We start from the raw sequence: 22,077 nt of genomic DNA, 5'->3' as shown, positions 1-22,077 counted from the left end.
AAGGTAGAGGGGTCAAACACCTAAAAGGGAGTTGCACATTATATATGTTATATTGCCATGTGCTCAGTAGCTGTGATGCATTGTGTGTGAACATCTAAGCAGAGGAATGAGAGGAAGTGGAGCCTTTTGGATTTAGCCAAATATACCAACTAAGGCCTCCTCCAACACTATTTTCCAGTGTACCTGGCTGGGGTGGGTGGATATTTCACTTAATGACCAATGGAATGGTACTAAACGTGCAAGCACTGCCTACTGAACCGTTTAACATTTACTCACAGAATTGCAGCATTACTGCCCATTATTTTATCTGTAAATGACACACATTAGCTTAAGTTCCAAATGATCCCATTTGCACAAGTTCCCAACGTTGATAGAGTGAAAATCATCAATGGTGTAGTAGGCACAGTGGTGGGTAAACTATGGCTGACGGGTTGGAAGTGGCATTTTTGCACACATATTTATAACATATTTATATACGCGATAACTTAGGAAAGCACAGAACATCATTAAAAACTACAGCCACCCAGACTATGGTCTGTTCACACCGTCTCCATCTTGTAGACTCACAAATACCTTTTTCCCTCAGGCCATAAGGCTCCTCAACCAGCAATGCTGATCACTCATGAACATTCCAGTTGCTCTCATATCTTTTCATGTATATTCAATGTACATTGAATATTCCTTGGTATGTATCCTTCAGAGGCATATTGCAATTTTATTGTATCTATAATATTTAAATACTTCCACCCATATTGTTCATATTCCCCATCCTATTCTTTTTAAAATGTATGCATGTTCACATTGTCATGTATATTATTGCTATATTTTTGCTTTATATATCTCTTAATTCTTACTGCGTAGATGTCATTCACAAGAATTTCATTGTTCAGGATGTTGCTGTATTACTCGTTGCATTTGATAAATAAACTTTGACTTTGACTACCATAGGCATTGAAACAACGACTTCACTAATACTAGAGAAAATAGGTTTTCTCAGAAGGGTGGCTGGCTTCTCCCTTGCGTCGAAAGGAGCCAATTGAGGTGGTTCGGGCATCTGGTAAGGATGCCCCCAGGACGTCTCCCTAGGGAGGTGTTCCAGGCACGTCCAGCTGGGAGGAGACCTCGGGGTAGGCCCAGGACCAGGTGGAGAGATTATATTTCGACACTGGCCTGGGAACGCCTCGGGATCCCCCAGTCAGAGCTGGCAAATGTGGCTCGGGAAAGGGAAGTTTGGGGTCCCCTGCTGGAGCTGCTGCCCCCGCGACCCGATACGGATAAGCGGATGAAGATCAGATGAGATGATCTACTAGTTAAATGCCATCGGGTTTGTAGTCTGTGCCACTATGGAGTCTCAGATATCTGTAAATAAAAAAAATGTATGCAGTTAAAGCTTGGATCTAAGTTTCTCCAAATACCACAGGTGCAGTGACAACAGGTGCATTGAGAGGCAGCAGCAAGACAACCTCCAAAAAGAGGATGGTTTTGCAGGTGGTGGTAACCAACAATTACTCTCTCCTTATCCTTCCTGAAAGATTCTTCTCTAGTTTTGTGTTTTGCTGGTGTCCTTGTCAGTACCAGCAGCCCATTCAGGTTGCACAGATAGTCCAGCTCCTCCAGGATGGCACATACATACGGGTCATTGCAAGAAGGCTTTCTGTCTCCAAGTACAGTCTTAAAAGCATGGAGAAGATACCAGGAGACGGGCCATTACACAAAGAGAATTGGACAGGCCATAGAAGGCCATGAACCCAGCAGCTGGACCGGCACCTGCTCCTTTGTGCGAGGAGGAACAGGAGGAGCACAGCCAGAACCCTACAAAATGACCACCAGTGGGCTACTAGTGTGCATGGTTCTAACCAAACTCAGAAACACACTCCATGAGGGCCCGACGTCCTCTAGTGGGACCAGTACTCACAGCCCAGCATTGTACAACTCGCTTGGCATTGGCCAGAAAACACTAGAATTGGCAGGTCCACCATTGGCGCCCTGTTCTCTTCACAGATGAGAGCAGGTTCATACTGAGCACATGACAGACATGAAAGAGTCTGGAGACATTATGCACTGACCGGGTCAGTGATGGTCTGGGAGACATATTCTTGGAGGGTCGCACAGACATCCACATGCAAGCCAACAGTACCCTGACCCATCGTCATTACACTGGTGTAGTGGGCCCTGGGATCCTCCTGATACAGGACAACGCCCGGCCTCATGTGGCCAGAGTGTGTAGGCAGTTCCTGGATGGCGAAGACATTGGTGCCATTGACTGGCCCTCACGTTCCCCAAACCTGAATCCAGTTGAGAACCTCTGAGACGTTACATATCGGTGCATCCGATGCCGCAAAGTAGCGTCACAGGCAGAAGCTCATTGATATCCTGATCCAGGTCAGGGAGGAGATCCCCCAGGACTCCATCCATCCTCTCTTCAGGAGCATGCCCAGACGTTGTTGTGTGTACTTATAAGCACGTGGGGGCCATACACACTACTGAGTCACATTATGAGTTGTCATGATGAAATTCATGCAAGTTGGAACAGCCTGTGATTTCAACTTAACTTAGATTTTCGCTATGAGTTTGAATCCAGCCCTCAATCGGTTGGTGATTTTGGTTTCCATGGAATGTTAAGTAATTTTGTTCTCAATGAGTTAAACAATGTACAGTAAAGATTATTATCTTTGATATATTTTGTTCATCGAGACCTGATGTGTGATTTAAGTGTTCCGTTTTTTTGAGCATTGTATTTTTCATAATAGGACACCAGGAAGGAGAGGCTAGGAAGACCACTACATTGAATACAAAACAGGAAGGGCAAAGAAAGTCACATGGGGTTCAAACTCAGTAGTCCAGGGACATGTGTGGTCTGCAGTCAGGAACTTAGATGGCTAAACCACACATAGCATGTTTTATTCTAATGTTTGTTAGCTAAGTAAATGTAATCACTATAGCATCAACCTGGTTCAAATTATAATTTTGATGTTAGTCTATGTTATGGTGTAGAGGGTTTTTTTGCCTGAAAATTGCCACTGTTCATACGGGGAAGAACTGAAGACTACATGGAGTATGCTTTAAATAAAAAAAGCATTCAACTTCGTAACTTTGTAAAAATACATACAGTTTCGTGTTTTAAATGGGCATCTCTGCAATATGAGACCAATCTTTAGAAAGGTATAACATTTTCCGACAGCAGGTGGCAGCAGTCGCTAATTAACTGCACGGTTGACTTATTCAGAACGATTTCACTATTTGGCCCTAAATGGCCACCCGGCGACGGAGTCCAGTTCCCCTATAGGTTTCTTCCTAATTCCTTTATTTTGAGTTTTTCATAGACACTAATTTCAACATATTTATTTCTCTTGGTGGTTTTCCGCGAGGCGTCTGTATAAGTAGTTGGTACAAATCTTTTCATAAAATCAAGTTGATGTGAAAGAAAGGTCAGAAAGCCACAAACAACCCAATGTTTGTGGGCGTGACTAAGTGGGCGTAACTTGACTTTACGCCGGATGTTTTGAAGCTTGATGGGTGCCAAGCATTCTCGAGGGTTACAGAAAATACTAGTCTAGTGGTCATAAAGAAGTATTAATGGCTGCTAGCCTGAATTAAGAAATGAAGAATTACAGAGAACGATGGAGAGCAAATTCTGCATTTTGACCGACACAGAAGACCTTAGAACCTTGATTTCAAGCACCGAAGACAGTCTGCAAATTGAAAGGTAGCTAGCATTGGTTCTGCTAAGCTAGAAAGCTAGCTAATTTACTTGAACTAGCTTGCTAGGCTAGCCAATCAATATGTCATGGCAGCCATTAAATTATCCGAAAAAATATTTTTGATTATTTCATAAATGCATTAATGGGGGGTGGGGGGGGGGTGAAGGATGCACGTGACTATTAACTATGTTTATCATAGCTAGCTACGAATTAGCTACAATTGCATTGGTTCGCCTACAGCGTCGGTAGTACATTCATGTTAACATGGTAGCTAGCTTTAGTAACTACAAGTACAAATCGTTTTGGGACGCTTGATAACGACCAGATCGACTACTGTGTTAGTGATTTTTGCAACTGCAATCATAAACAGATCACTGACTTCTGTTCAACATGTTTTGGGTTTATCACGAATTGTTTATAAATCTATTCAGAAATTATTTTAAGTATGTCCAAAAAGTTTTGTTAATGTTAAAACATTACTTATGATCACATAGTGATCTGTTTGAGTTGACTCAAACATTATCGTATTTAAATTAACCAGAAATTGCTTCTATTCTGGTTTAGGATAGGATTCCTGGGATATGTTGATCTTCGTTGTGATACTGTCACATATACTGTACCTTCTCCCATTTACTTTTTTTGCAGTATGGGCAGTCTGTTTAGCAAAGTAGCATGGTTATTGTGTAATCTGTCTAACAAATCGATTCAAAAAGTAGGATGGTCGAAAAATGTTTCGACTGTAGTCCATATCAGACAGTAGGTGGGCAATATTAACAAAAATACATTTTGAAAAATTGCCTGAATTTTTCGATACAAACGTCTTAATAGTTGAAAGAAAGGTTATTCGTCTGATGCGCAATGCCCAATTTGAGGACATTTTAACTATACTATTTCATGACTAGACAGGTGGATTGGTTCTAAAGTATGCCCATTTCATCTATTGGCTGATTTGGTGACCTGGAGTGCAGGTAAATGTTTTAAAAGTATCATGAATTGTGTTATCCAGTATTATAAACTGAGTGTCTTGAAATCCTTAGTGTCAATGGGCTGAAGGCTGTTTTCTTTATTTGTTTATTATTAATACAAGAAATTCACAATTAGTCAGACAATAACTGACAGTTATGGTATGAGACCATATACCACAGATATGACATCAAAACATTTTGCTGTTCTAATTGCCTTGGTATTGTTTTTTTATCTTCAAATATCTTATAGCCATCTCAAAATAATTTTTAAGAACACAACTAAGTGTTTTTTTTTATTGTACTAATGTTTTTTTTATTTTAATGCTACAGGGTTGTTCTGGTACTCTGCCCAGATTAAAACTTTTAAACATTTTCCTAGATGTATTCTTTTGATTGGTACTCTAGGTTTTCACCAAATTGATGGAGGTTCTATGAGGGTTTACCCCTTGAAATGCATTATACAATAATTACATGAAGTTATTTGTGAGATTCGTTTTTTCCTGCAAAACATTTTCAGTTTTACCCACACTGCAGATTGCAGTTTCTCAAGATATCCCACATGATGCTGACAGGGTTTCTTTTAAAAGTCCTTCCTCACCACCTGTCTCTCGTCCCTCTGCTCCCCTTGCTTGACTAGTATCTGCTATCTGGCTTGCTATAGTAACTAGTTGTTACTATATAATTTGAGTGTGAAAGTAATTTTAACAGCATTGTACCAAGTTGTATTGTTTCACCTCTAACCTTCTAATTGAAAATATGATGACAAATACATTTGAAAACACGCTTGTGAAATCAGCATGTGTATCAGGGCAAAATGAATTTTAGTCATTGTAGTCAATACATTGTTTCATAAGTAAGGGTTTCATTCCCATTGTCCGAGAGCAAGTGTTCGATTCCCGCTGGGGGGCAAGTTTAAAACAACAAGAAAATGTATGCACTGTCTGCACAAATGAAATAAGCACTGACTCTCGGGACACGATGAGTTGCTAAAGGACTTTAATGTAAAATGTACTTGACTTCTTGTATGCAATTCAACCTTCAAATAAAAAAAAAAACATTGGTTAATCCCTTCCCACCAGTGTTAATTTTGCCAGTGTTTCAGTCATTTTAGGTTCACTAAACCTCTGAACAACAGGTCGTCAGTGGTTGTGACAATTTATTCTGATTTTGGATATGATGTATGTCAATGATTGCTTAAATAATCTTTATTTCATAGAGTAAAAATAAATGACTAAAATTATTGACTAGAACTACAGACTTTTTGTCACAATTTGGTGATTATCTATTTTCGATGAAATAATGAATATTTAACCTACCTGCAGGTCCAAAATCTCAGGAACAATATCTTTTGTCCAGTTTCAGTATAGTGATAAAAACTCTGCTGATGAAATAAACAGTGCTCCACCAACCATAACCATGTAAAAGTGTGCAGTCATTCATAAATAAAGTATTTTCGTTACCAGTTGGAAGGCTGTTGTTATGGAACTTCCTTCAAGAGTGTCGATACATGGTATTACCATCACACTGTTTCAATGGGTTTTACCAGTCTTATGTGATAAATTGCTACCTTAGTTTGTGTTGCAAATATGCATGTCCTCATTCGAGTTTGCTTGCTAGAAGATGGGCTGAACACCGACTTTAAGGGAGTTATTGCCATGCACATGTACTACATTGATAGGTGTGGAAAGTAAACACCATCATTAAGTGTCCATGTTTGTGCTGCTGACTAGCTTTCAAGTGATTTGACCTGTAGAGAGTCTTGAGTAAGGATGGTATAACTTGTTTATGAAGACAATGTCCCAGGTTCAAGCCAGGTTTGTGCTAAATCTGCACTTGTCAAGCAAGCAGCGTGATGACCTTTACACCCAGATATGTTTATTAAGTTCACTCAGTCCCTTCCCTGTTATTATTGTTATAATTAAGACTGTGTAAACTGACCCTAGATCAGTCCTTAAGGGCATCTCAATTCCAGGGTCAATTAAGCTATTCCTTGTCTCCCTAGGACCAAGACATTGTTTGAGGAAATCCGTGCATCCATCAACAACAATGATGAAGAGGACCGTTCTTTTTGGAGGCCTGTACTCCCATGGGGCGGTGTGTACACCATCAGGGCTGGAAGAAAAGCCATTTCATGCACCCCTCTTTATGTCAAGATAAACCTGAAGAACACCTGCACCATTGACGGGTTCCTCATGATCCTCTATGTCATTCTGAGAGACAACCAGAGCTTTCCCCGGGAGGTGGGGGTCTTCCTGGGCAGGCAGTTTGTGGAGCATTTTCTCTACCTGATGGATTCCTATGACTACACCACCGTTAAGATGCTGTGGATCTGGGACAGGATGTCCAAGAGGCAGTACCGCTCTGTGATCCACCATGCAGCATTGGAGATCGACCTGTTTGGTAATGAACATGAGAACTTCACCAAGAACTTGGAGACAATGATGTCAACCATACATGAGAGTCTGTGCACCAACTGGAGTTGTCCTGCTCGGTTCCAGGAGTTCATACAGAAGACGATCAACATCAAGTAAGAGAGGCAGAGGCTGTAAGCCAAAGTACCCAGAGCTTGCTGAGCTTTTAATCAGTCAGTCCTTCATTAGGATGAAGTCCTCCAATATAGAGCTTATGAGAGCCCCTGTCTCATCATGAGCCCCTGCTAAAAAATATTGATTTATTTTATTAATATGAAAACTAATAGTGATTCACTTTGAATTAGGTTGCAAAAAGGTGAACTCAGAGGTCTCACAGCAGGGTGAACACAACTACAGGCCCGGAAGAAATTAAGAGACCACTGCACCTTTTTCTTTCCTTTCCATAAAAGTTGAAAAGGAAAGTTTTGAGTGAAGAACAGAGGCATTCAATTTGCAGTGGTCTCTTAATTTTAACTTTTCTGTTCCTCACTTAAACCTTCCATTTTGACTTTTCTGGAAAGGAAAGAAAAAGGTGCAGTGGTCTCTTAATTTTTTCCAGAGCTCTATTTTGAAATGGTTGGGCCTTCCCTGTCACCATTGCTTGCTTTGCTAATTCTACTGGAGGGTTGGTCTTCTACACCTCTGTCTTCAAGAGTCTTGCATTTCTCCCCCTTGACATGCTGCTTAATTCAAATATGGCCTAGCTGTCTAATGGTTACTATATGAAGTAAAGAACAGTTTCTAAATAGCGCTGGTTCAGTTTCTGCCAGAGCCTTATAAAGCTGTGTTTACCTATGATGGACTGTATGTGTAGACAGTAGATTAAACCTTTGACCTACTCCCTTCGGGAATCTCTTCAAAAACAGGCGTACTGTAGGCTATCCGAATGTTCACATGAGGAAAGTTAGAGGTAGCCTAAACATTCATAATTTAATAGAAAAAAATTAACATACTAATATGACAAAGAAACGTACCATTTAATGTATATTTAGGCTCAATCTATTCCATGATGTGCTCATTCTTAAAATGAGGCCGTTTCTGCGGACGTATGCACTGGCCGTTACTGCGGACATATGCACTGGAAAAAAATAAGAGACCAAAAGAATGGTTTTAAGTGAGGAACAGAAGTGTTAAAATTAAGAGACCATTGCAAATTGAACGCTTCTGTTACCCGCTCAAAACTTTCCTTTTCAACTTTTTTGGAAAGGAAATACATTTTTTCTTCCGGAGTTGTATGTTTGGGCCAAATCAAGGCTAATCCAGAACAAATATGAACATAATAATGTGTCCGTAGCTGGTTCAGATTTGGTCTTTGGATGTTAAGTCAAGGCTGTGTCTGATGAAACAAATGTATTTTCAGTTGGCAGTAGATGGTGCTTCCTGATTGTATTTTCTGAGAAGAGTGAATTATAAATGCATGTGTCTGTATTGTTTTTAGGTCTGCTTGTGTTTGTGAGCTGTTTGTGTGGCGGCGGTGAAGGTGTTGTTGTGGGTGCATGAGCTTTAACGTCCTGTGTGTTACTTGACAGAGATGTCAGAAAAAGTCAAATTCCACTCACAACCCAAATTTCGACACTAAAATAAAATGTCAATCTCACAATCAGCTGTGTGTTTGCTTATGATTTGCGTTTGTTTGCCGTTGCACAAATGTTATTTTCATAGTCGCTGTATCGCAGAAGGTTTTCCAGAGCACTGGAGTTAGGAGGGTGGCGTCAAAGTTTAGACCAACTCCTAGTCAGGGTAGCCTCTGTGGTTCTTCTGGTTGAGTGTTCTATGGTTGGTAGTGGCTGACACATTCTCAGCTTCCTCTGGGAGAGTGTTCCTGAACGCATGTTTATTTAAGGAACATTCTGCAGTGATCCACTGTAGAGGTCTTCCTGTGATGTTTCCAATTTCCTCTTGGTGCCCAGTGCTTTACTTCTTATTAACGTTTTTTCTGTGATTTGTCAGCCTCATAATGGCTTGCTTTACATTTATTCCCATTTCTTTGGGCCCTTGTGTTCAAGTCAAACACAAACACTAGAGTTTGATTGCTGTCTTAATGTTTGCATAAATGAGTTGACAGAACACAGTTGACTAACCAGAAACACAAGTAATTGTTTGATTTCGAAACTTGTGTAGCGCCAAAAGGAAAAGTGCTTTAATGTTCTAATAACTAGATGGGTACTGTATATGATCAGATTGGTCTGGCTTTATTTGTGATTTTATGCTTTAAAAAACGAATATAACCACACTTCAGATACATGAAATGTAAGATCAAAACAATTAACTAAAATATATATTTGATTGAAATGGAACGACTGAATTTATTAGGTTAGTGTGTATAAACGTTAAAGCCTAATACTTGGGATACATAATGGGTTAACATGTTAAACTGACCTCTGACCCTCGTCGGCCCCACTTTAGACCCCCGCACGAGCTGCCTCATAGAGATCCCATCCAGTCAGCGGTTGATGAGTTCTTCTGTCCCAAGATTATTCTCTGCAAAGAACTTGGGTGAGGAACGATATAAACGTTGAGCCGTCATTTTCTCCTCTCGTTTTCTTCATGATGCTGATTGTCTGTCTGTTCTGCAGGTGTAATGGGTTGAGGGAGTTCTCTCAAAGGGTCTTCTGCCATGGCCCGCCTCCTTTTGTCATTCTCAACATGCAGATGTGGAAGTCTGAGGAGTTGTCCTACGTCCCATACCATCTGGCCCTGTCCCAACACCGGTAAGACAACCATCTAGAGCAAGAGGACTCCTCCCAGCCTCACTGTAATTAGCCATGTGTTTTTCTTTGGTTTTCAAACAGTAACCACCTTGTCTATACTTTTTCTAGAAATGTAAACTGTTCTTCAACATTTTGAAGAACCTAATGGTTACTCAGTGCCTTTCCATAGGTACTCACTGGAGGGCGCTACACTCTTCAACAAGGAGGAGCACCACTACTCTGCAGCTTTCCAGATAGACGGATACTGGATGCACTATGACGGGCTGAGGAGCGACAACCTGATCCTCTTAAACAAGCCCCCAGAACTCCTGCTGCTTTCGTCCCTCGTCTACATCCGTGCCTCGGACAAATGAGGTGCACTAGTGTAACCAAATAGGGATAGGGTCTGTTCCATTTTCCTGTCCATCACTTCAGGACTTAAACATACTCCTGAATTGACTTGAATGGAAAGGGAATCGGCCCCAAATCTGTCAGCATTATCCACAGGAGAAACCGGTAACAGCACTAATGGAAAGGAATTTTCAAAACCTGCACATTCGTATACCTTCCTGTCTTTTGTTTTGTTGACCTTTAACTCACAAGAATGATAATCCTATTGTCACCTTAGGTTTAGACTGTCTTCCAGTTCTCAGTGTGATCACACCTGGCTTGAAGTCAATTCCATTTCAGTTCTCAGTGTGATCACACCTGGCTTGAAGTCAATTCCATTTCAGTTCTCAGTGTGATCACACCTGGCTTGAAGTCAATTCCATTTCAGTTTGAAGTTAACTGGTGGTCTCAAATCTTTCCTAATTGAAAAGCACTAAAGATAATTTGAATTCTTGCCTAGCTAGTGAATTGAAATGGATTTGACCAAATAGCTTTTCGTATATAATGAGCATTTCCAAACTCTTTAATATTGATCATGTCAACTTCCTTTTTTTCTGTTTTTATACCCTAAGATAACTGCGTCTTCTCTGGGCTTGCTTCTTGGAATCCAAGAATATAATAATGGACTATAATAGTTCTAGACAGATTGGTGTAAATGATGCATTATTAAAGAATCAACTCAGAACCTTAAATAGCTTTATTGTGGAAAAGTCTTTTGTGGATTGTATAGCTGCACTTTCAGAGAAGAAAATTGAGCAATTAATTAGACTTTTATAAAGAATTGTGCACAGTTTATAGGATAGAGTGAAGCTACTGTGGCATTCTGGATAACTACAAAACAATCTACTACAATCTATTTGTGCATACCCGCCCTGACCTCAGGTCAAACTGGTGCTTTTTTTGTACTATTTCCACTGTAGTTTAAAAACGAACATTTGAAAAAAGTATTGCTTTGCATTTTGTGAGAATGAAACCATTACCACTTATTTCTTTGCTTTTCTTCATGTTAGGCTTTAACTTGGAAGTACTACAACCCTGTTTCCAAAGTTGGGACGCTGCGTAAAATGTAAATAAAACAGAATGCAATGATGTGCAAATAATTTATCCCTGTATTTAACTGAAAAAAGTACAACACTGAGAAATTGTATTGTTTTGTGCAAGCCACCCATGCCATCACAAATGCAGGCTTTTGCACTCTCCTCTTTAGCCCAGAAGACAACAGCAACTGTGTCTTTTCAAATTTGGATTAATCAGACTACAGGACAGTTTTCCACTTCACCTCAGTCCATCTAAAATGAGCTCATGGGGCCAGAGGTGCTGCCGTTTCTGGATGTTGTTTATGTATGGTTTCTTCTTTCCATAGAAGAGTTTCCGCTTGCACTTGTGGATTCAGCAACAAACTGTGTTGACAGAAAAAAATTCGGAAGTGTTCCGGAGCCCTTGCAGAGATTTCAGGCCCTCCAATATTGGTTTTTGGCCTTGTCCCTTGCATACAGAGATTTCTCTAGATTCTCTAAATCTCAATATCATGTGCCATAGATGAGATCCCTAAACTCTTTGCAATTTTACATTGACAGATGTTATTCAATTGTTGCACCATTTGCCTGCGCAGTCTTTTTACAGTGGTGCTCTTGATATTTACTTCTGAAAGACTCCTCTCTAGGATGCAATTTTTATACCCAATCATGTTACTAACTTGTTGCCAATTAACCTAATTAGTTGATATGTTCCACCAGGTAATTTTTTTGTATTACACAACATTTTTGAAACATGTTGCTGGCATCCAATTCAAAGTGGGCAGATATTTTTCAAGAAACAATATTTCTCAGTTTCAACATTTGATATGTTTTTTTGCGCAGAATTGCATTCTGCCTTTCTTTACATTTTACACAGCATCCCAGCTTTTTTGGAAATGGGAACATAGATAAAATCAATTCTGTCAAATGTAATTTACCTCACGGTAACTTTCTGTGCTTACATGTTTGTCTTTCATATCAAATAGATAACATGATATCCTGCTTTCAATTGATCCTGCAAATTCAATAACAAGGTACATTATGTCCTGAAGATGACACACCTGTAATAAACAATAGTATTAAATGGATTTTTGTGATGCATTTGTTAATTTAGTTCAACAGTTTGTCTTTGCCAATGTAGTGTAGAATTAATGAAACTGTCTAAGCAAAAAAAATCATTGTGTTCATGTGTTGAATGGTGTTTACTCCATTCCATGGAGGTCATCTGTTTTTAGCAATACAAATATTTTTATATTCTAGAGTTGCTATGTTTTTTGTTGCACATACACCAAATAAGTAACTAGTGACAAAGCACAACAACAAAGCATACCTTTTAAGGCAGGCATTTATTAATTTTAACAGGGTACAACTGCACCACACAAAGTAACTGTCTAAAAGGTATGTTCAATCAAAGCATGATAAAATATGGAGGGGGGAAAATACTGCTTCTACATGAAGGTTCCAGTAGTAATCCACAGGATATAAAATTCAAGATTATCACCTTAATTCAGACAGTTCAGACACTCATGGAAAACGTAGTAGAAGCAGTGGTAATTTGGCTAACATTGACATCAGTTTCAAAAGGAATTTTCCCCCCAGACGAGACAATAGTGACCTTGCAGTCTTTTCCCAACTTGATATTAGTATTCCCTCTGCATTCTTTAGTAAAACAAGCACTTTGGTGAGAGTGGTGGCAAAACAAGACATGGTTAGGCCATAAAAATAATGAACTTAATTTACCGTCCCTTCATTTTGCAGTTTCACGTTTTCAGATTCCATATGGCCAAAATTTCCCCTGCAAAAGAATAAGTCAGTATAAATACATCCTTTAAACTCAGGTCCAATATCCCCAAAAGGATAACTTCTCTCTATATGCTGGTAACATAAAGGACAAGGGATGGCTGCTGCCGACAATCACGGCCTGCGTGATTCTGACTTTCAGGCTCATCCTTCCTACTTTGTGGATAGAGAAGTGCCTAATATACTTAAAGAATTAAAGGAGGATACATCTTAATGGAAAGACTTCAACAAAATGGCTAATGTAAGAGTATTAGTTCCATTTTAAATAAATGTCCCATGAAATTAACTTAAGATCTATGAAAGGATGCCAAATTGTTTGCTTTTTGCAATGTCAGATTTGCATTCAGTCATAAAATTTGAGAAGATATTACAATCATTTCATAGTCTACAATATAATAGGAGCTTTAACATCAAACAGTTGAAATGGCTCACTATTTACTTACATCCTATTGTGAATGAATAGCATCTTAATGAATAAATGGGAGAGAAAACTTTTTTGAAAACAGATTACTGGGAGGTTTTCAACAGGACAGTGACAATTCCAGGGTGAAAAAAGCAGCAGCAGTTCAAATGATGAATCAACTTGTTAGAAATGAATTCACCTTGAAGCCAATGGAACTACCCCAAGACACCCTCAACATTTCAAAAATAAATTCTTGAAAGAGAGAACTTCAGGCAAGCTCTCATACTGTGCTGACAATGGTCTATTATTGCTGAAGCAAGACTAGATAGTCTTAAAATGTTTGTTTAGGGGGGTGCCCTAGATCTTATCATTGCTTTAATCTAAGTTAACATTTAGGGTAAGAGCTAGACAATTGTAACCACACGAAAACTGACAAGTGTGTAAATGGAAAAGCGCACAGGTGAGACAGATGAGAGCAAGACCCATACAGTCTGATCACAAGACAAAATGTGTTTTTTGGGGGAGTACAATCCATTTGATTCTGTCTGCAAGTAATTCCTAGTTCATTTGAACTGGCATGCTCAACACTATAAAAGGCTCCAAAGACAAGAGAAAATGCAAACTGGGATGGAGAAAACAAGAGACAGATTTGATAGGCCCCAACAGACAGTATAATTCAGAACAAACAAGCCCAATAACCTCACTGCAATATGATATGCCTTGGCTTTTAAAGAGGCTCACTTCAACGCAAAAATTGTCCCCTGAAAAACAATATTATTGCATTGTATAAATGCCAGTAACTTAAACCAATGCCTGTGTACAAAATGAAATGATTCAACTCATCAAATAGTTTGGTAAGTGCAATGCAGAGCTGTGTAACTTTAGTACATGTGCAACCATCTATGTGTACTGTACAATACCAAGAAGCAACCTTCCAATCTGGACCCAAAACAGGGATTCTAAGGCTGATATAACATTAACTCTTTATATAGCTTATGTTACCGGACCTTTGGCATGGCCCACGACTACAACTCCCAGGCTCTGCTTGCAGCCATCTCATCCAGGGCAGCTCTGAGCTACGACTACCTGCCCTTGTCTGTCTGCCATGTGTCTCTTAGTGGCCAAAGAGTTTGGGAGTGAAAATCTCTCTTCACAGACAACACAGCCCTCAGTGCTTCACATCGGCAGCATGTCCAGTCCTGGCATACGGTTGAAAATAACCGGTTTTATTTTGGAACAAGGGGTGTGGCCCTTTGCATCTCAGGAGGTGGGAAAGTTACTTGTGAAAGCAGGTCATATTTTGGCACTTCTCACAAGGCTGTGTATGTGAACACTTCCCTGAGCTTGCCAGGAAGGCCTTGGCCGCATGCCGCTCCTAATATGCTTCAACAAAGACGTGGCAAGCAAGAATAGAGGGTGTAGGTGTCATTTCATGCTGAAAGTGTTCTCTAATGGGTAAGGGACAAGACAATCTCACAGACGTTCCTAGTAAGGATACAGGAAGTGGGCAGCCAAACAAGCAGATCGAGTACTTCTAAATGAAGGGGCAGTTTTTCCAAACAAAACATAGCTAAACAGAATCCCTGGGGCACAAGCATCAGGACAGTTTTATATCAATTGACAGTGCCTAAAAAGTCCCATTTCACATTAGGCTAAAAGTAAAGTTTATGGTACTCCAGCTAGTTACCTTCCAGCGTGACACTGCTTTATGGCATATGGGCTATACAACAACAACAACAACAACAACGAAGGAACAACTCAATCCTCATAACAGACAGACAAGCTGAATCCTGAATCCTAAATATAGCACCAGTTAGTATTTTGTATAAACTCAGCAGTGAAAAAAAGGGACATGATCTCTTTTCAATGCCTATGAAGAGGGATGAAGTGTGACCCAATCACAAGATGCTGTAACGTGGATATATCCAAAAGGCTCAAAGGATGAAAACTGAGACAGGTGGCAAGTACTGTCAGGAGAATTCAATGGGTTTGTTTATCCTTCCTCACCTCTCCTTCTTGACTCAAAGACATATGTACACACGCAAACAAACATCCCTTAACTAGTAACCCAGTGCAGAAAACATTTACAGGCAATGCACTAGGATATATTCATATCTATGTCTTTTAATTTAAACTATTTACAACAGAGAAAAAAGGCAGCCCTTTTTAAGTGAATATATAAAGATTCCGATTTTTCTCTTTGTGAAGCACTGATTTATCTGCAGACATTTCGAACTCAGTGTGTGAACCAATCACCTTGCCTGAGCTGTAATCCTGCACACAGACACTAAAGAACAATCATTTAATCTGACATGCATCTACTCACAAGCATACAGACACTCCGCGCCACGCACTCACACAGTTCACACGCGCACAAAGTTTAAGGATCTAGAAAACCGGAACATGTTCTGCTCATAGCAAAAACAACCAAAAGCAAGTCTGGAGTGTGAATCTGAAATAATGGCATGAACGCAAAAAGTGAGTCCACAACAAAAGTGACAGTGTTCTTCCCCAGCCCCTAGTTAAATGGCTCAGAGTCCTCGTTGCGGTCCAGCAGCCGTAGTGGTCATCTCCTCTGTGACAAGATCCACGTTGGTCTGCCCCCCGCTCCTCCACCCGGGCCAGACCCTTCTCATTCTGGCCACCTCAGTGGACCCCTGGCACAACCAGGCAGACCGATCCAGCCGCAAGCCCTCTCTCCTGCTCTCTGGGTTCCAGGGAGCCCTCTTTAGCTCGCAGGCGATGAATAGGGGAAACAAAACAAAAAGAAAAGCCTTTCGTCTAAGTCTTCTCTTGAGGAGTCCTACCCTAGAGGGGTGCCATGGGTCAAAGAGCAGTCAGGCCAAAGTTACAGCGGCAGTACATCATGCCGCTCGAGTCCAGCCAGCTGTCTGTGATGGGGTCATAGCGCTGGACAGTGTTCAGGTAGGAGGATCCTGAGTGACCTCCCACCACATAGAGGTAGTTGTCCACGATGGCTGAGCCAACCCCTGAGGAAATATACAAAGACGCGTTAGTCTGGCCACGCCAGCTGATGTGGCAACGTCTCGGCGTGAATAGACCTGGTTTGACTCATTTCCCAACTTACCCGTGCGTGGTTCATTCATGGGCCGACAGGCAGTCCACTGGTTTTGGTGTGGGTCATACCTCTCAATGCTGGACAGGTGTGACACTCCGTTGTGTCCCCCAACCACAAATATAAATCCCAGCATGACCCCAACCCCAAAATTGATCCGTTTGTCTGCCATAGGGGCTACCATTTCCCAGGCATCTTTGCTGGGGTCGTAACGTTCCACACTTCAATGTAGAAAGAGACAAAGAAATATAACATGTCAATAAAAGGCACAGTTCTAGTGATACTGCACATTTTTTTATTGCAGCCATTAACAAGGAAAAACAAAAATATTAAAATATGCCTTAGTGAAAATGACTTGTAATTCACTATTGCTCCTCTATGTGCTTCAATGTTATATATCTTAGCTGTGCCAAAGTCTTCACAGTCCAATTTATTTTCATCCTATAATTTACTGACAATATCAAAAGTAATGAAACCCTCAACAACATTGTTGGAAAATTTGCCATTTGGGAATTACCTCTAAGCAACTAAGTACCTGCAGATCTCACTAGGGGACAAAGCAGTCCCCAAAGCCTCCTTGTCCAAACACATTCTCCTGAGCAGTTAGGGAGTCAAGGAGACTGGCTAACAACACATCTGTCTCTAGTGAGCCAAGACAGAGGTCTAACCAGCAATGGACCTCTTATTTCTAGAAAGAAACCATATCTGTCCGAGTAGAAGATTGTACAGACAAAGTGGTTGCATACTAAAGCGCAATGAACAGAGAAGCAGAACTTATAGGTGGACCAAAACCGTCTTCATTAGGCCCCATGCGGTCTACCATACAGTTTTAATATGAATAACAATGTGTCAGAACAAAAGAGTTGGACAGCACGACCTGAAGTAGGACTGGTATTTCAAAAACCTACTGGAACATGAACAAAAACGGCCTGTAAATTATTATTCTTCAATCCAATGCAGATTGGCTCCATGAACTGAATGTGTACCTGTTCATATGGGCAGGGCCATAACCCCCGATGGCGTAGACCATGCCATCCAGCACCGCGGTGGCAAAGCAGCTGCGTGACTTGGTCATGGGTGCCACAGGCTGCCACTCCTTCACCTTGGGGACATATTTTTCCACTGACTGTAGGTAGTACTGGCCGTCGTAGCCCCCCAAAGCGTACAGCTCCCCGGCCAGGACCACCACCCCCAGTGTGCTGCGACACTCCGCCATGCGCTCCACCGTGGACCACGTGTTGCTGTCAGGGTCCCAGCTCTCCACAGTGCTCTCATGTCTCCGGTAGCTAATGCCCTGCCGCATGTGTGTGGCGATGCCGCCGACTACGTACACCTTCTGGTCCAACACCGCCACCCCAAACTCGTAGCGGGGTACACTCAGAGGGGCAAGCCCAATCCACGAGTCCGTCTGAGGAAAGTACATCTCCATGCTACAAGAGAAAAAAGAACAGTGGTTACACGTTAAATGCATTTCCAATACACATTACCATTACACACACCATTTATTAAAGAGAAAGAGAAAAAACAGGGCGGGACGTAGGAGCAGGGGTTTGTGGCTAAGAAAACCTGCATGTTTATGGGTCATCACCTTTCGAGGGTGGCAAAGAGTCCAGCCTTGCCTCCCACCGCAAGGAGCACCTTGGGGGCGCAGCGTGGCCGCGTAGACAACACCGTCTGGTAGGAGAGCCGGTGCTCAGGCATGAAATGGTACTTGAGGGCCTCGTTGAGCAGGTGCTTGCAGGCGTGGTCATCCCGGATCAGGTGGTTTGCCTCATAGAGGCGGGTGAGGAACTTAACGCTTAGGAGAGGAAGGCGAACGCAGTGCAGTAACTGAGCCAGGTGCTGCTGTCGCTCAGTCACATCATACTTGATCCATGACTCCAGGGCATAAAACACAGTCTCTTCAGTCACCACCTTTAGACAGTCGTTTGACACTATTTCATCCAGCTCTGCCCGCGTCAGCTCAAAAAACTCTTCTGTCTGGCAGACCTCTTCAAAATTCTGGCAAATGAATTTGGTTGCGGCCAGGCAGAGGTCGTGACAGCCATAGGTCTCAGCAAAGCGGGAGATGCCTATACAGTTCCCAGCGTCTAGCTGGCTCTCTAGGAAGGAGCAGCACTCCTTTAGCACCAGCTTGACCTGGAGCAGATTAGCAGCTGGCAGTAGGGTCTCAACAGTTTCCTGTGAGATGAATACTGTGCCAGTGTAGGCGTATTCAACAATGGCCTACAAAAGACAAAGTTAAAAATCATGATGACAGAGACTAATGATTTCTGGTTTAAGGAAAGTGAAATTTCACAATGCTAACAGTGAATTGAGCCTTACTTGTAGCGCAGCCTCGTTGATGCACTGGAACTCCACCTCAGAGGTCTCTTTCTCTGACAGGTTGCCTGTGAACATGGCCTTGAAGTAGGGGCTGATGCTTGCCAGCACCACTTTGTGAGCGTGGATCTTGGCATCACCCACACGCAGCACAATGTCGCACAGCTCATGGTCCTGCCTCAACAGCTGGAGACCTTGCAACAGCTGCTCAGAGTGGGGCCGTGTCAGACTGGCAAGCATATAGGACTGGGCCTGCTGGTCCATCTTAAGGGAAATATGCACACTATCACCATGCAGTTGTACATGTCATATAACAAAACATTTTCATTTAAATGGACACTGTAAAATGCCAGAAACCCTAACATCACCATCCATGAAAAAGCATAACAATACAGAACAGCGGAGGATGAAACTCAAGACCAAATTTAGGGAAAAACATGAAAGGATCTTATTTAGCAATGTGAAAGACAAGCTACCCAAGGCATGCCAATAATGACAGTCAATATAGGTACAACATACAATACGGGTTGTGGCACAGTATACGAGTTATTATCTTAATGTGTCTGAAAATCAAGGTTTCATAATTAAATCAGGTTGCTACTTAGGAGTATAAAATTAACACATACGGCTTATTAAACTGAAAATGATGAAACTGCAACTATTTATTTTTAACAAACGGTTAACATTTTTAACAATAACTCGGTTATTGTTAACTCGGTTTACTTTTTCCTGATTGAAGGTGTGCTTTCACTCCTTACAGTGTTTGTCAACAGGCAGACTAGCTAACAGCGTAAGTTCTATTTACTGAATAACAGGTCACCGTGCTATTTAAGCAATTATCAACAGTTTAGTCAGACTCAGCTTGAGCGACGCCTCAAAACCGCAAGGCTCATGTGGCTAGCTGTCAAATGTTGTTAGCAAGCTAGTCGACCAGCTACCTCACAAGCAAGTATGCTAACCTTGCTAAAAGCCAGCTAGCTGGCTAGCCAAACAACAGAATATTTTCCCAATTATGGGGACTCTAATCCCTTCAAACTAGTCGAAGACCTGAAATTAATCCAAAAGCAAAATATAAACATTACAGTAAAGGGTAACAATTGTTCAGTAGTTAAGATAATATAATATTAAATGTTTAGTAACAATCTTTCTAGCTACCTAGATGGATAGCTAGATAGCTGCCTTCGCATCGACGTCGGTCCACACTTCAGTTGACTTAGCAACCCAACAGCCTTGCAAGCACTACTCCGATTTTTCAGATTAGCTGATATATATTGCATGTATTTTATTTATTTTTATCTAGTAATGCCATGGCGTAGCCTGCGATATTTAACCAGGCTAGTGGATGTACGAAGAGACAGAGGGTTTGAGGCCTCGTGTGAGAAATTACAATTACAAGGCAAGGGCATGTAATATCCAATGCATTGCCATTGGCACTGCAGAGCACAGCCAGTACAATTTTGCTGCTAAAAATAAACACAAGCAATACAGCAAAATATACATTGATCTCCAGCTAGTTGAATTGTTATCAATCGTAAAGTGTAAAATCAGCGCAACTACTTGCTAAATATACTAACAGAGTTACAGGAGTAGTCATGGGAAACAAACCTGTGCTGCGCGTCAGATGTACCGACAAGATCTGGTTTTATTGCAGTAACGTTACCTAGCTAGATTCGGTTATAGAGTTCAACCCAGCAGCGGCAGGAACCCCAGCGTCTGTCAGGAAAACAAACACCAGACACTTTATGCAGCGTAACTTCCGGGAGCAAGCTTCAAAGGGAATGCCGAATTGTAGCTATTTTGCACAAATTTTACGCTGATCTTATTTATTTTGGTGCACCACCATTGTATAACATAAAGTTAGGGGAGGGACATAATTGGGGAAAGAATGAAATACCCAAAAAGGCGTCCGAAAAATAGAACTATGAACATAAAGAAAATCCTGTCAATTATATTTACATTTGAAATAGCCTAGCCTACATGAAAACTTACCTAATTCGCCATTGCAACATCCCGATTTTAACACGTTTTACAAGTTACGCTATCAGTCGGGTATGAATAGTTATTTTATGAAATAACTACACTTTGGGAATGGTGCAAGTTCGCAAGGTCTCTGATAAATAAAGTTACACAAAATGAAATAAAACTATTGAAAGCTTTCATCTCAAAGTGCCCGAGTCTGTAAAACAACACGTTTATTATTCAAAGGAAGTACAAAAGCTAAAACCTATTGTCAAAAATAAACAATCTCAAGGGCTTATTTCTAATAAACGTCTGGCCAACATTACCTTTAATTTATATGTATTATTAGAGACCTGACACTTGATCCTTAGAAGCTTGGATTAATTTACAGGACAACGTGAAAAAATTACCAATGTGAATTGCTTCAGTTTTTTATTAAATGAATGTCACAAAAAATACTTCGTTATTTTTAAAACACAATTGTGTTTTATTCTTTTTTAATTCATTAATGTTTCTTTGCGTTTAAGTCAATGCTATATTTTTTGAAACAATAAATAATTACTGACTACAAATATGGCCTTAAATTCAGGTGGCCTAAGATTTTTTGCACAATAGCCTAATATCCCCGTGCCGACACTAATTACAATATTCACTAGTAAAATATCTCTCTTATAGATATTAATGGATCAGTATGTAAAAATGTATTCTCCATGTGGAAGCTATAGACGAACTGCAGAAACAATTTTGCATTCTAATCAACTGCAGTCCATCCTGGTAAAATGTATTTTAAAGTTGACATTCAGTGGCTGTTTGGTTTCTTTATACAGTGAAGCCTAATGAGAGAACTCTAATATCCACCGGATGTTTATAGGCATCAACTGATCAGCATATAATCGGTTGAATGTCTGACCGAATATAAAACAATTTTAAGTGACAGTGACAATGAACTGCTTCAAAATTTCAGTACAAAGTAAAACAGTTTGAGATTTATGAGGAATTAGCAATCAAGAACCATGCTTTCCTAAAAGACAGCTTGTCCCTGCAAGCTCTGGGAAACCAAAAAATTGACCTCATTTGGAGCGAAGGGAGTTGTGTGACAACTGCATTACTGTATGGGTATACGCAGTGCCGTACCCAGGAATCCTTGGCACCCAGACAAGAAACACTAATGCACGGAATTGCATTAAAGAAATAGGGTGACTTCCAAAGAGTGGCGTGGGCCATCAACGTCTGAAAATCAACATGCACGTGTCATTATTATAGCACGCCAATCAATTTATATATTTTAAATAAACTGAGCAGGCTAACAATAACTTTGTTCAAGGCACAATGTATTTATAGATA

At 40.8% G+C, this 22,077-nt stretch overlaps 2 protein-coding genes across 5 annotated transcripts; one reads left to right on the top strand and one right to left on the bottom strand.

The window, feature by feature from the left end:
* The first annotated feature begins 3,366 nt into the window (after window positions 1-3,366).
* c15h14orf28 (chromosome 15 C14orf28 homolog) lies at window positions 3,367-13,140 on the top strand. 2 transcript variants are annotated; one of them, XM_010878926.5, is made up of 5 exons: window positions 3,367-3,706; window positions 6,669-7,193; window positions 9,484-9,573; window positions 9,654-9,788; window positions 9,945-10,057. In XM_010878926.5, exons 1-5 carry the CDS (start codon window positions 3,621-3,623, stop codon window positions 9,955-9,957), a joined length of 849 nt encoding a protein of 282 aa, XP_010877228.3. In that variant the 5' UTR covers window positions 3,367-3,620; the 3' UTR covers window positions 9,958-10,057. The 2 variants fall into 2 exon arrangements, with proteins under 2 accessions (XP_010877228.3, XP_010877227.3); XM_010878925.5 differs by having other exon boundaries at window positions 3,378-3,706; window positions 9,958-13,140.
* Window positions 12,489-20,552, bottom strand: LOC105015633 (kelch-like protein 28). 3 transcript variants are annotated; one of them, XM_010878922.4, is made up of 6 exons: window positions 20,380-20,552; window positions 18,778-19,038; window positions 18,041-18,678; window positions 17,439-17,882; window positions 16,465-16,673; window positions 12,489-16,366 (listed from the first exon to the last, which is right to left on the bottom strand). In XM_010878922.4, the coding sequence occupies exons 2-6, from the start codon at window positions 19,036-19,038 to the stop codon at window positions 16,203-16,205; spliced, it is 1,716 nt and encodes a 571-aa protein (XP_010877224.1). In that variant the 5' UTR covers window positions 20,380-20,552; the 3' UTR covers window positions 12,489-16,202. The 3 variants fall into 3 exon arrangements, with proteins under 3 accessions (XP_010877224.1, XP_019909846.1, XP_019909847.1); XM_020054287.3 differs by having other exon boundaries at window positions 20,435-20,551; XM_020054288.3 differs by lacking the exon at window positions 20,380-20,552 and adding an exon at window positions 19,930-20,317.
* Window positions 20,553-22,077: the final 1,525 nt, after the last annotated feature.

The sequence above is a fragment of the Esox lucius genome, chromosome 15 (genome assembly GCF_011004845.1).
Source record: "Esox lucius isolate fEsoLuc1 chromosome 15, fEsoLuc1.pri, whole genome shotgun sequence".
Classification (NCBI taxonomy): Eukaryota; Metazoa; Chordata; class Actinopteri; order Esociformes; family Esocidae; genus Esox; species Esox lucius.
The sequence above is the reverse complement of the archived record's forward strand: the minus strand, read 5'-3'. Positions and strand labels throughout refer to the sequence as shown.

Excerpts from the sequence above, each read along its gene's own strand:
- LOC105015633 (XM_010878922.4), bottom strand. The coding sequence starts at position 19,038 with ATGGACCAGCAGGCCCAGTCCTATATGCTTGCCAGTCTGACACGGCCC. Across the intron at positions 17,883-18,040 it reads CTCTTTGCCACCCTCGAAAG|CATGGAGATGTACTTTCCTC; the intron begins GTGATGACCCAT and ends TTTCTCTTGTAG. Across the intron at positions 16,674-17,438 it reads GGCCCTGCCCATATGAACAG|TGTGGAACGTTACGACCCCA; the intron begins GTACACATTCAG and ends TCTACATTGAAG.
- c15h14orf28 (XM_010878925.5), top strand. The coding sequence starts at position 3,621 with ATGGAGAGCAAATTCTGCATTTTGACCGACACAGAAGACCTTAGAACC. Across the intron at positions 3,707-6,668 it reads GACAGTCTGCAAATTGAAAG|GACCAAGACATTGTTTGAGG; the intron begins GTAGCTAGCATT and ends TTGTCTCCCTAG. Across the intron at positions 9,574-9,653 it reads ATTCTCTGCAAAGAACTTGG|GTGTAATGGGTTGAGGGAGT; the intron begins GTGAGGAACGAT and ends TCTGTTCTGCAG.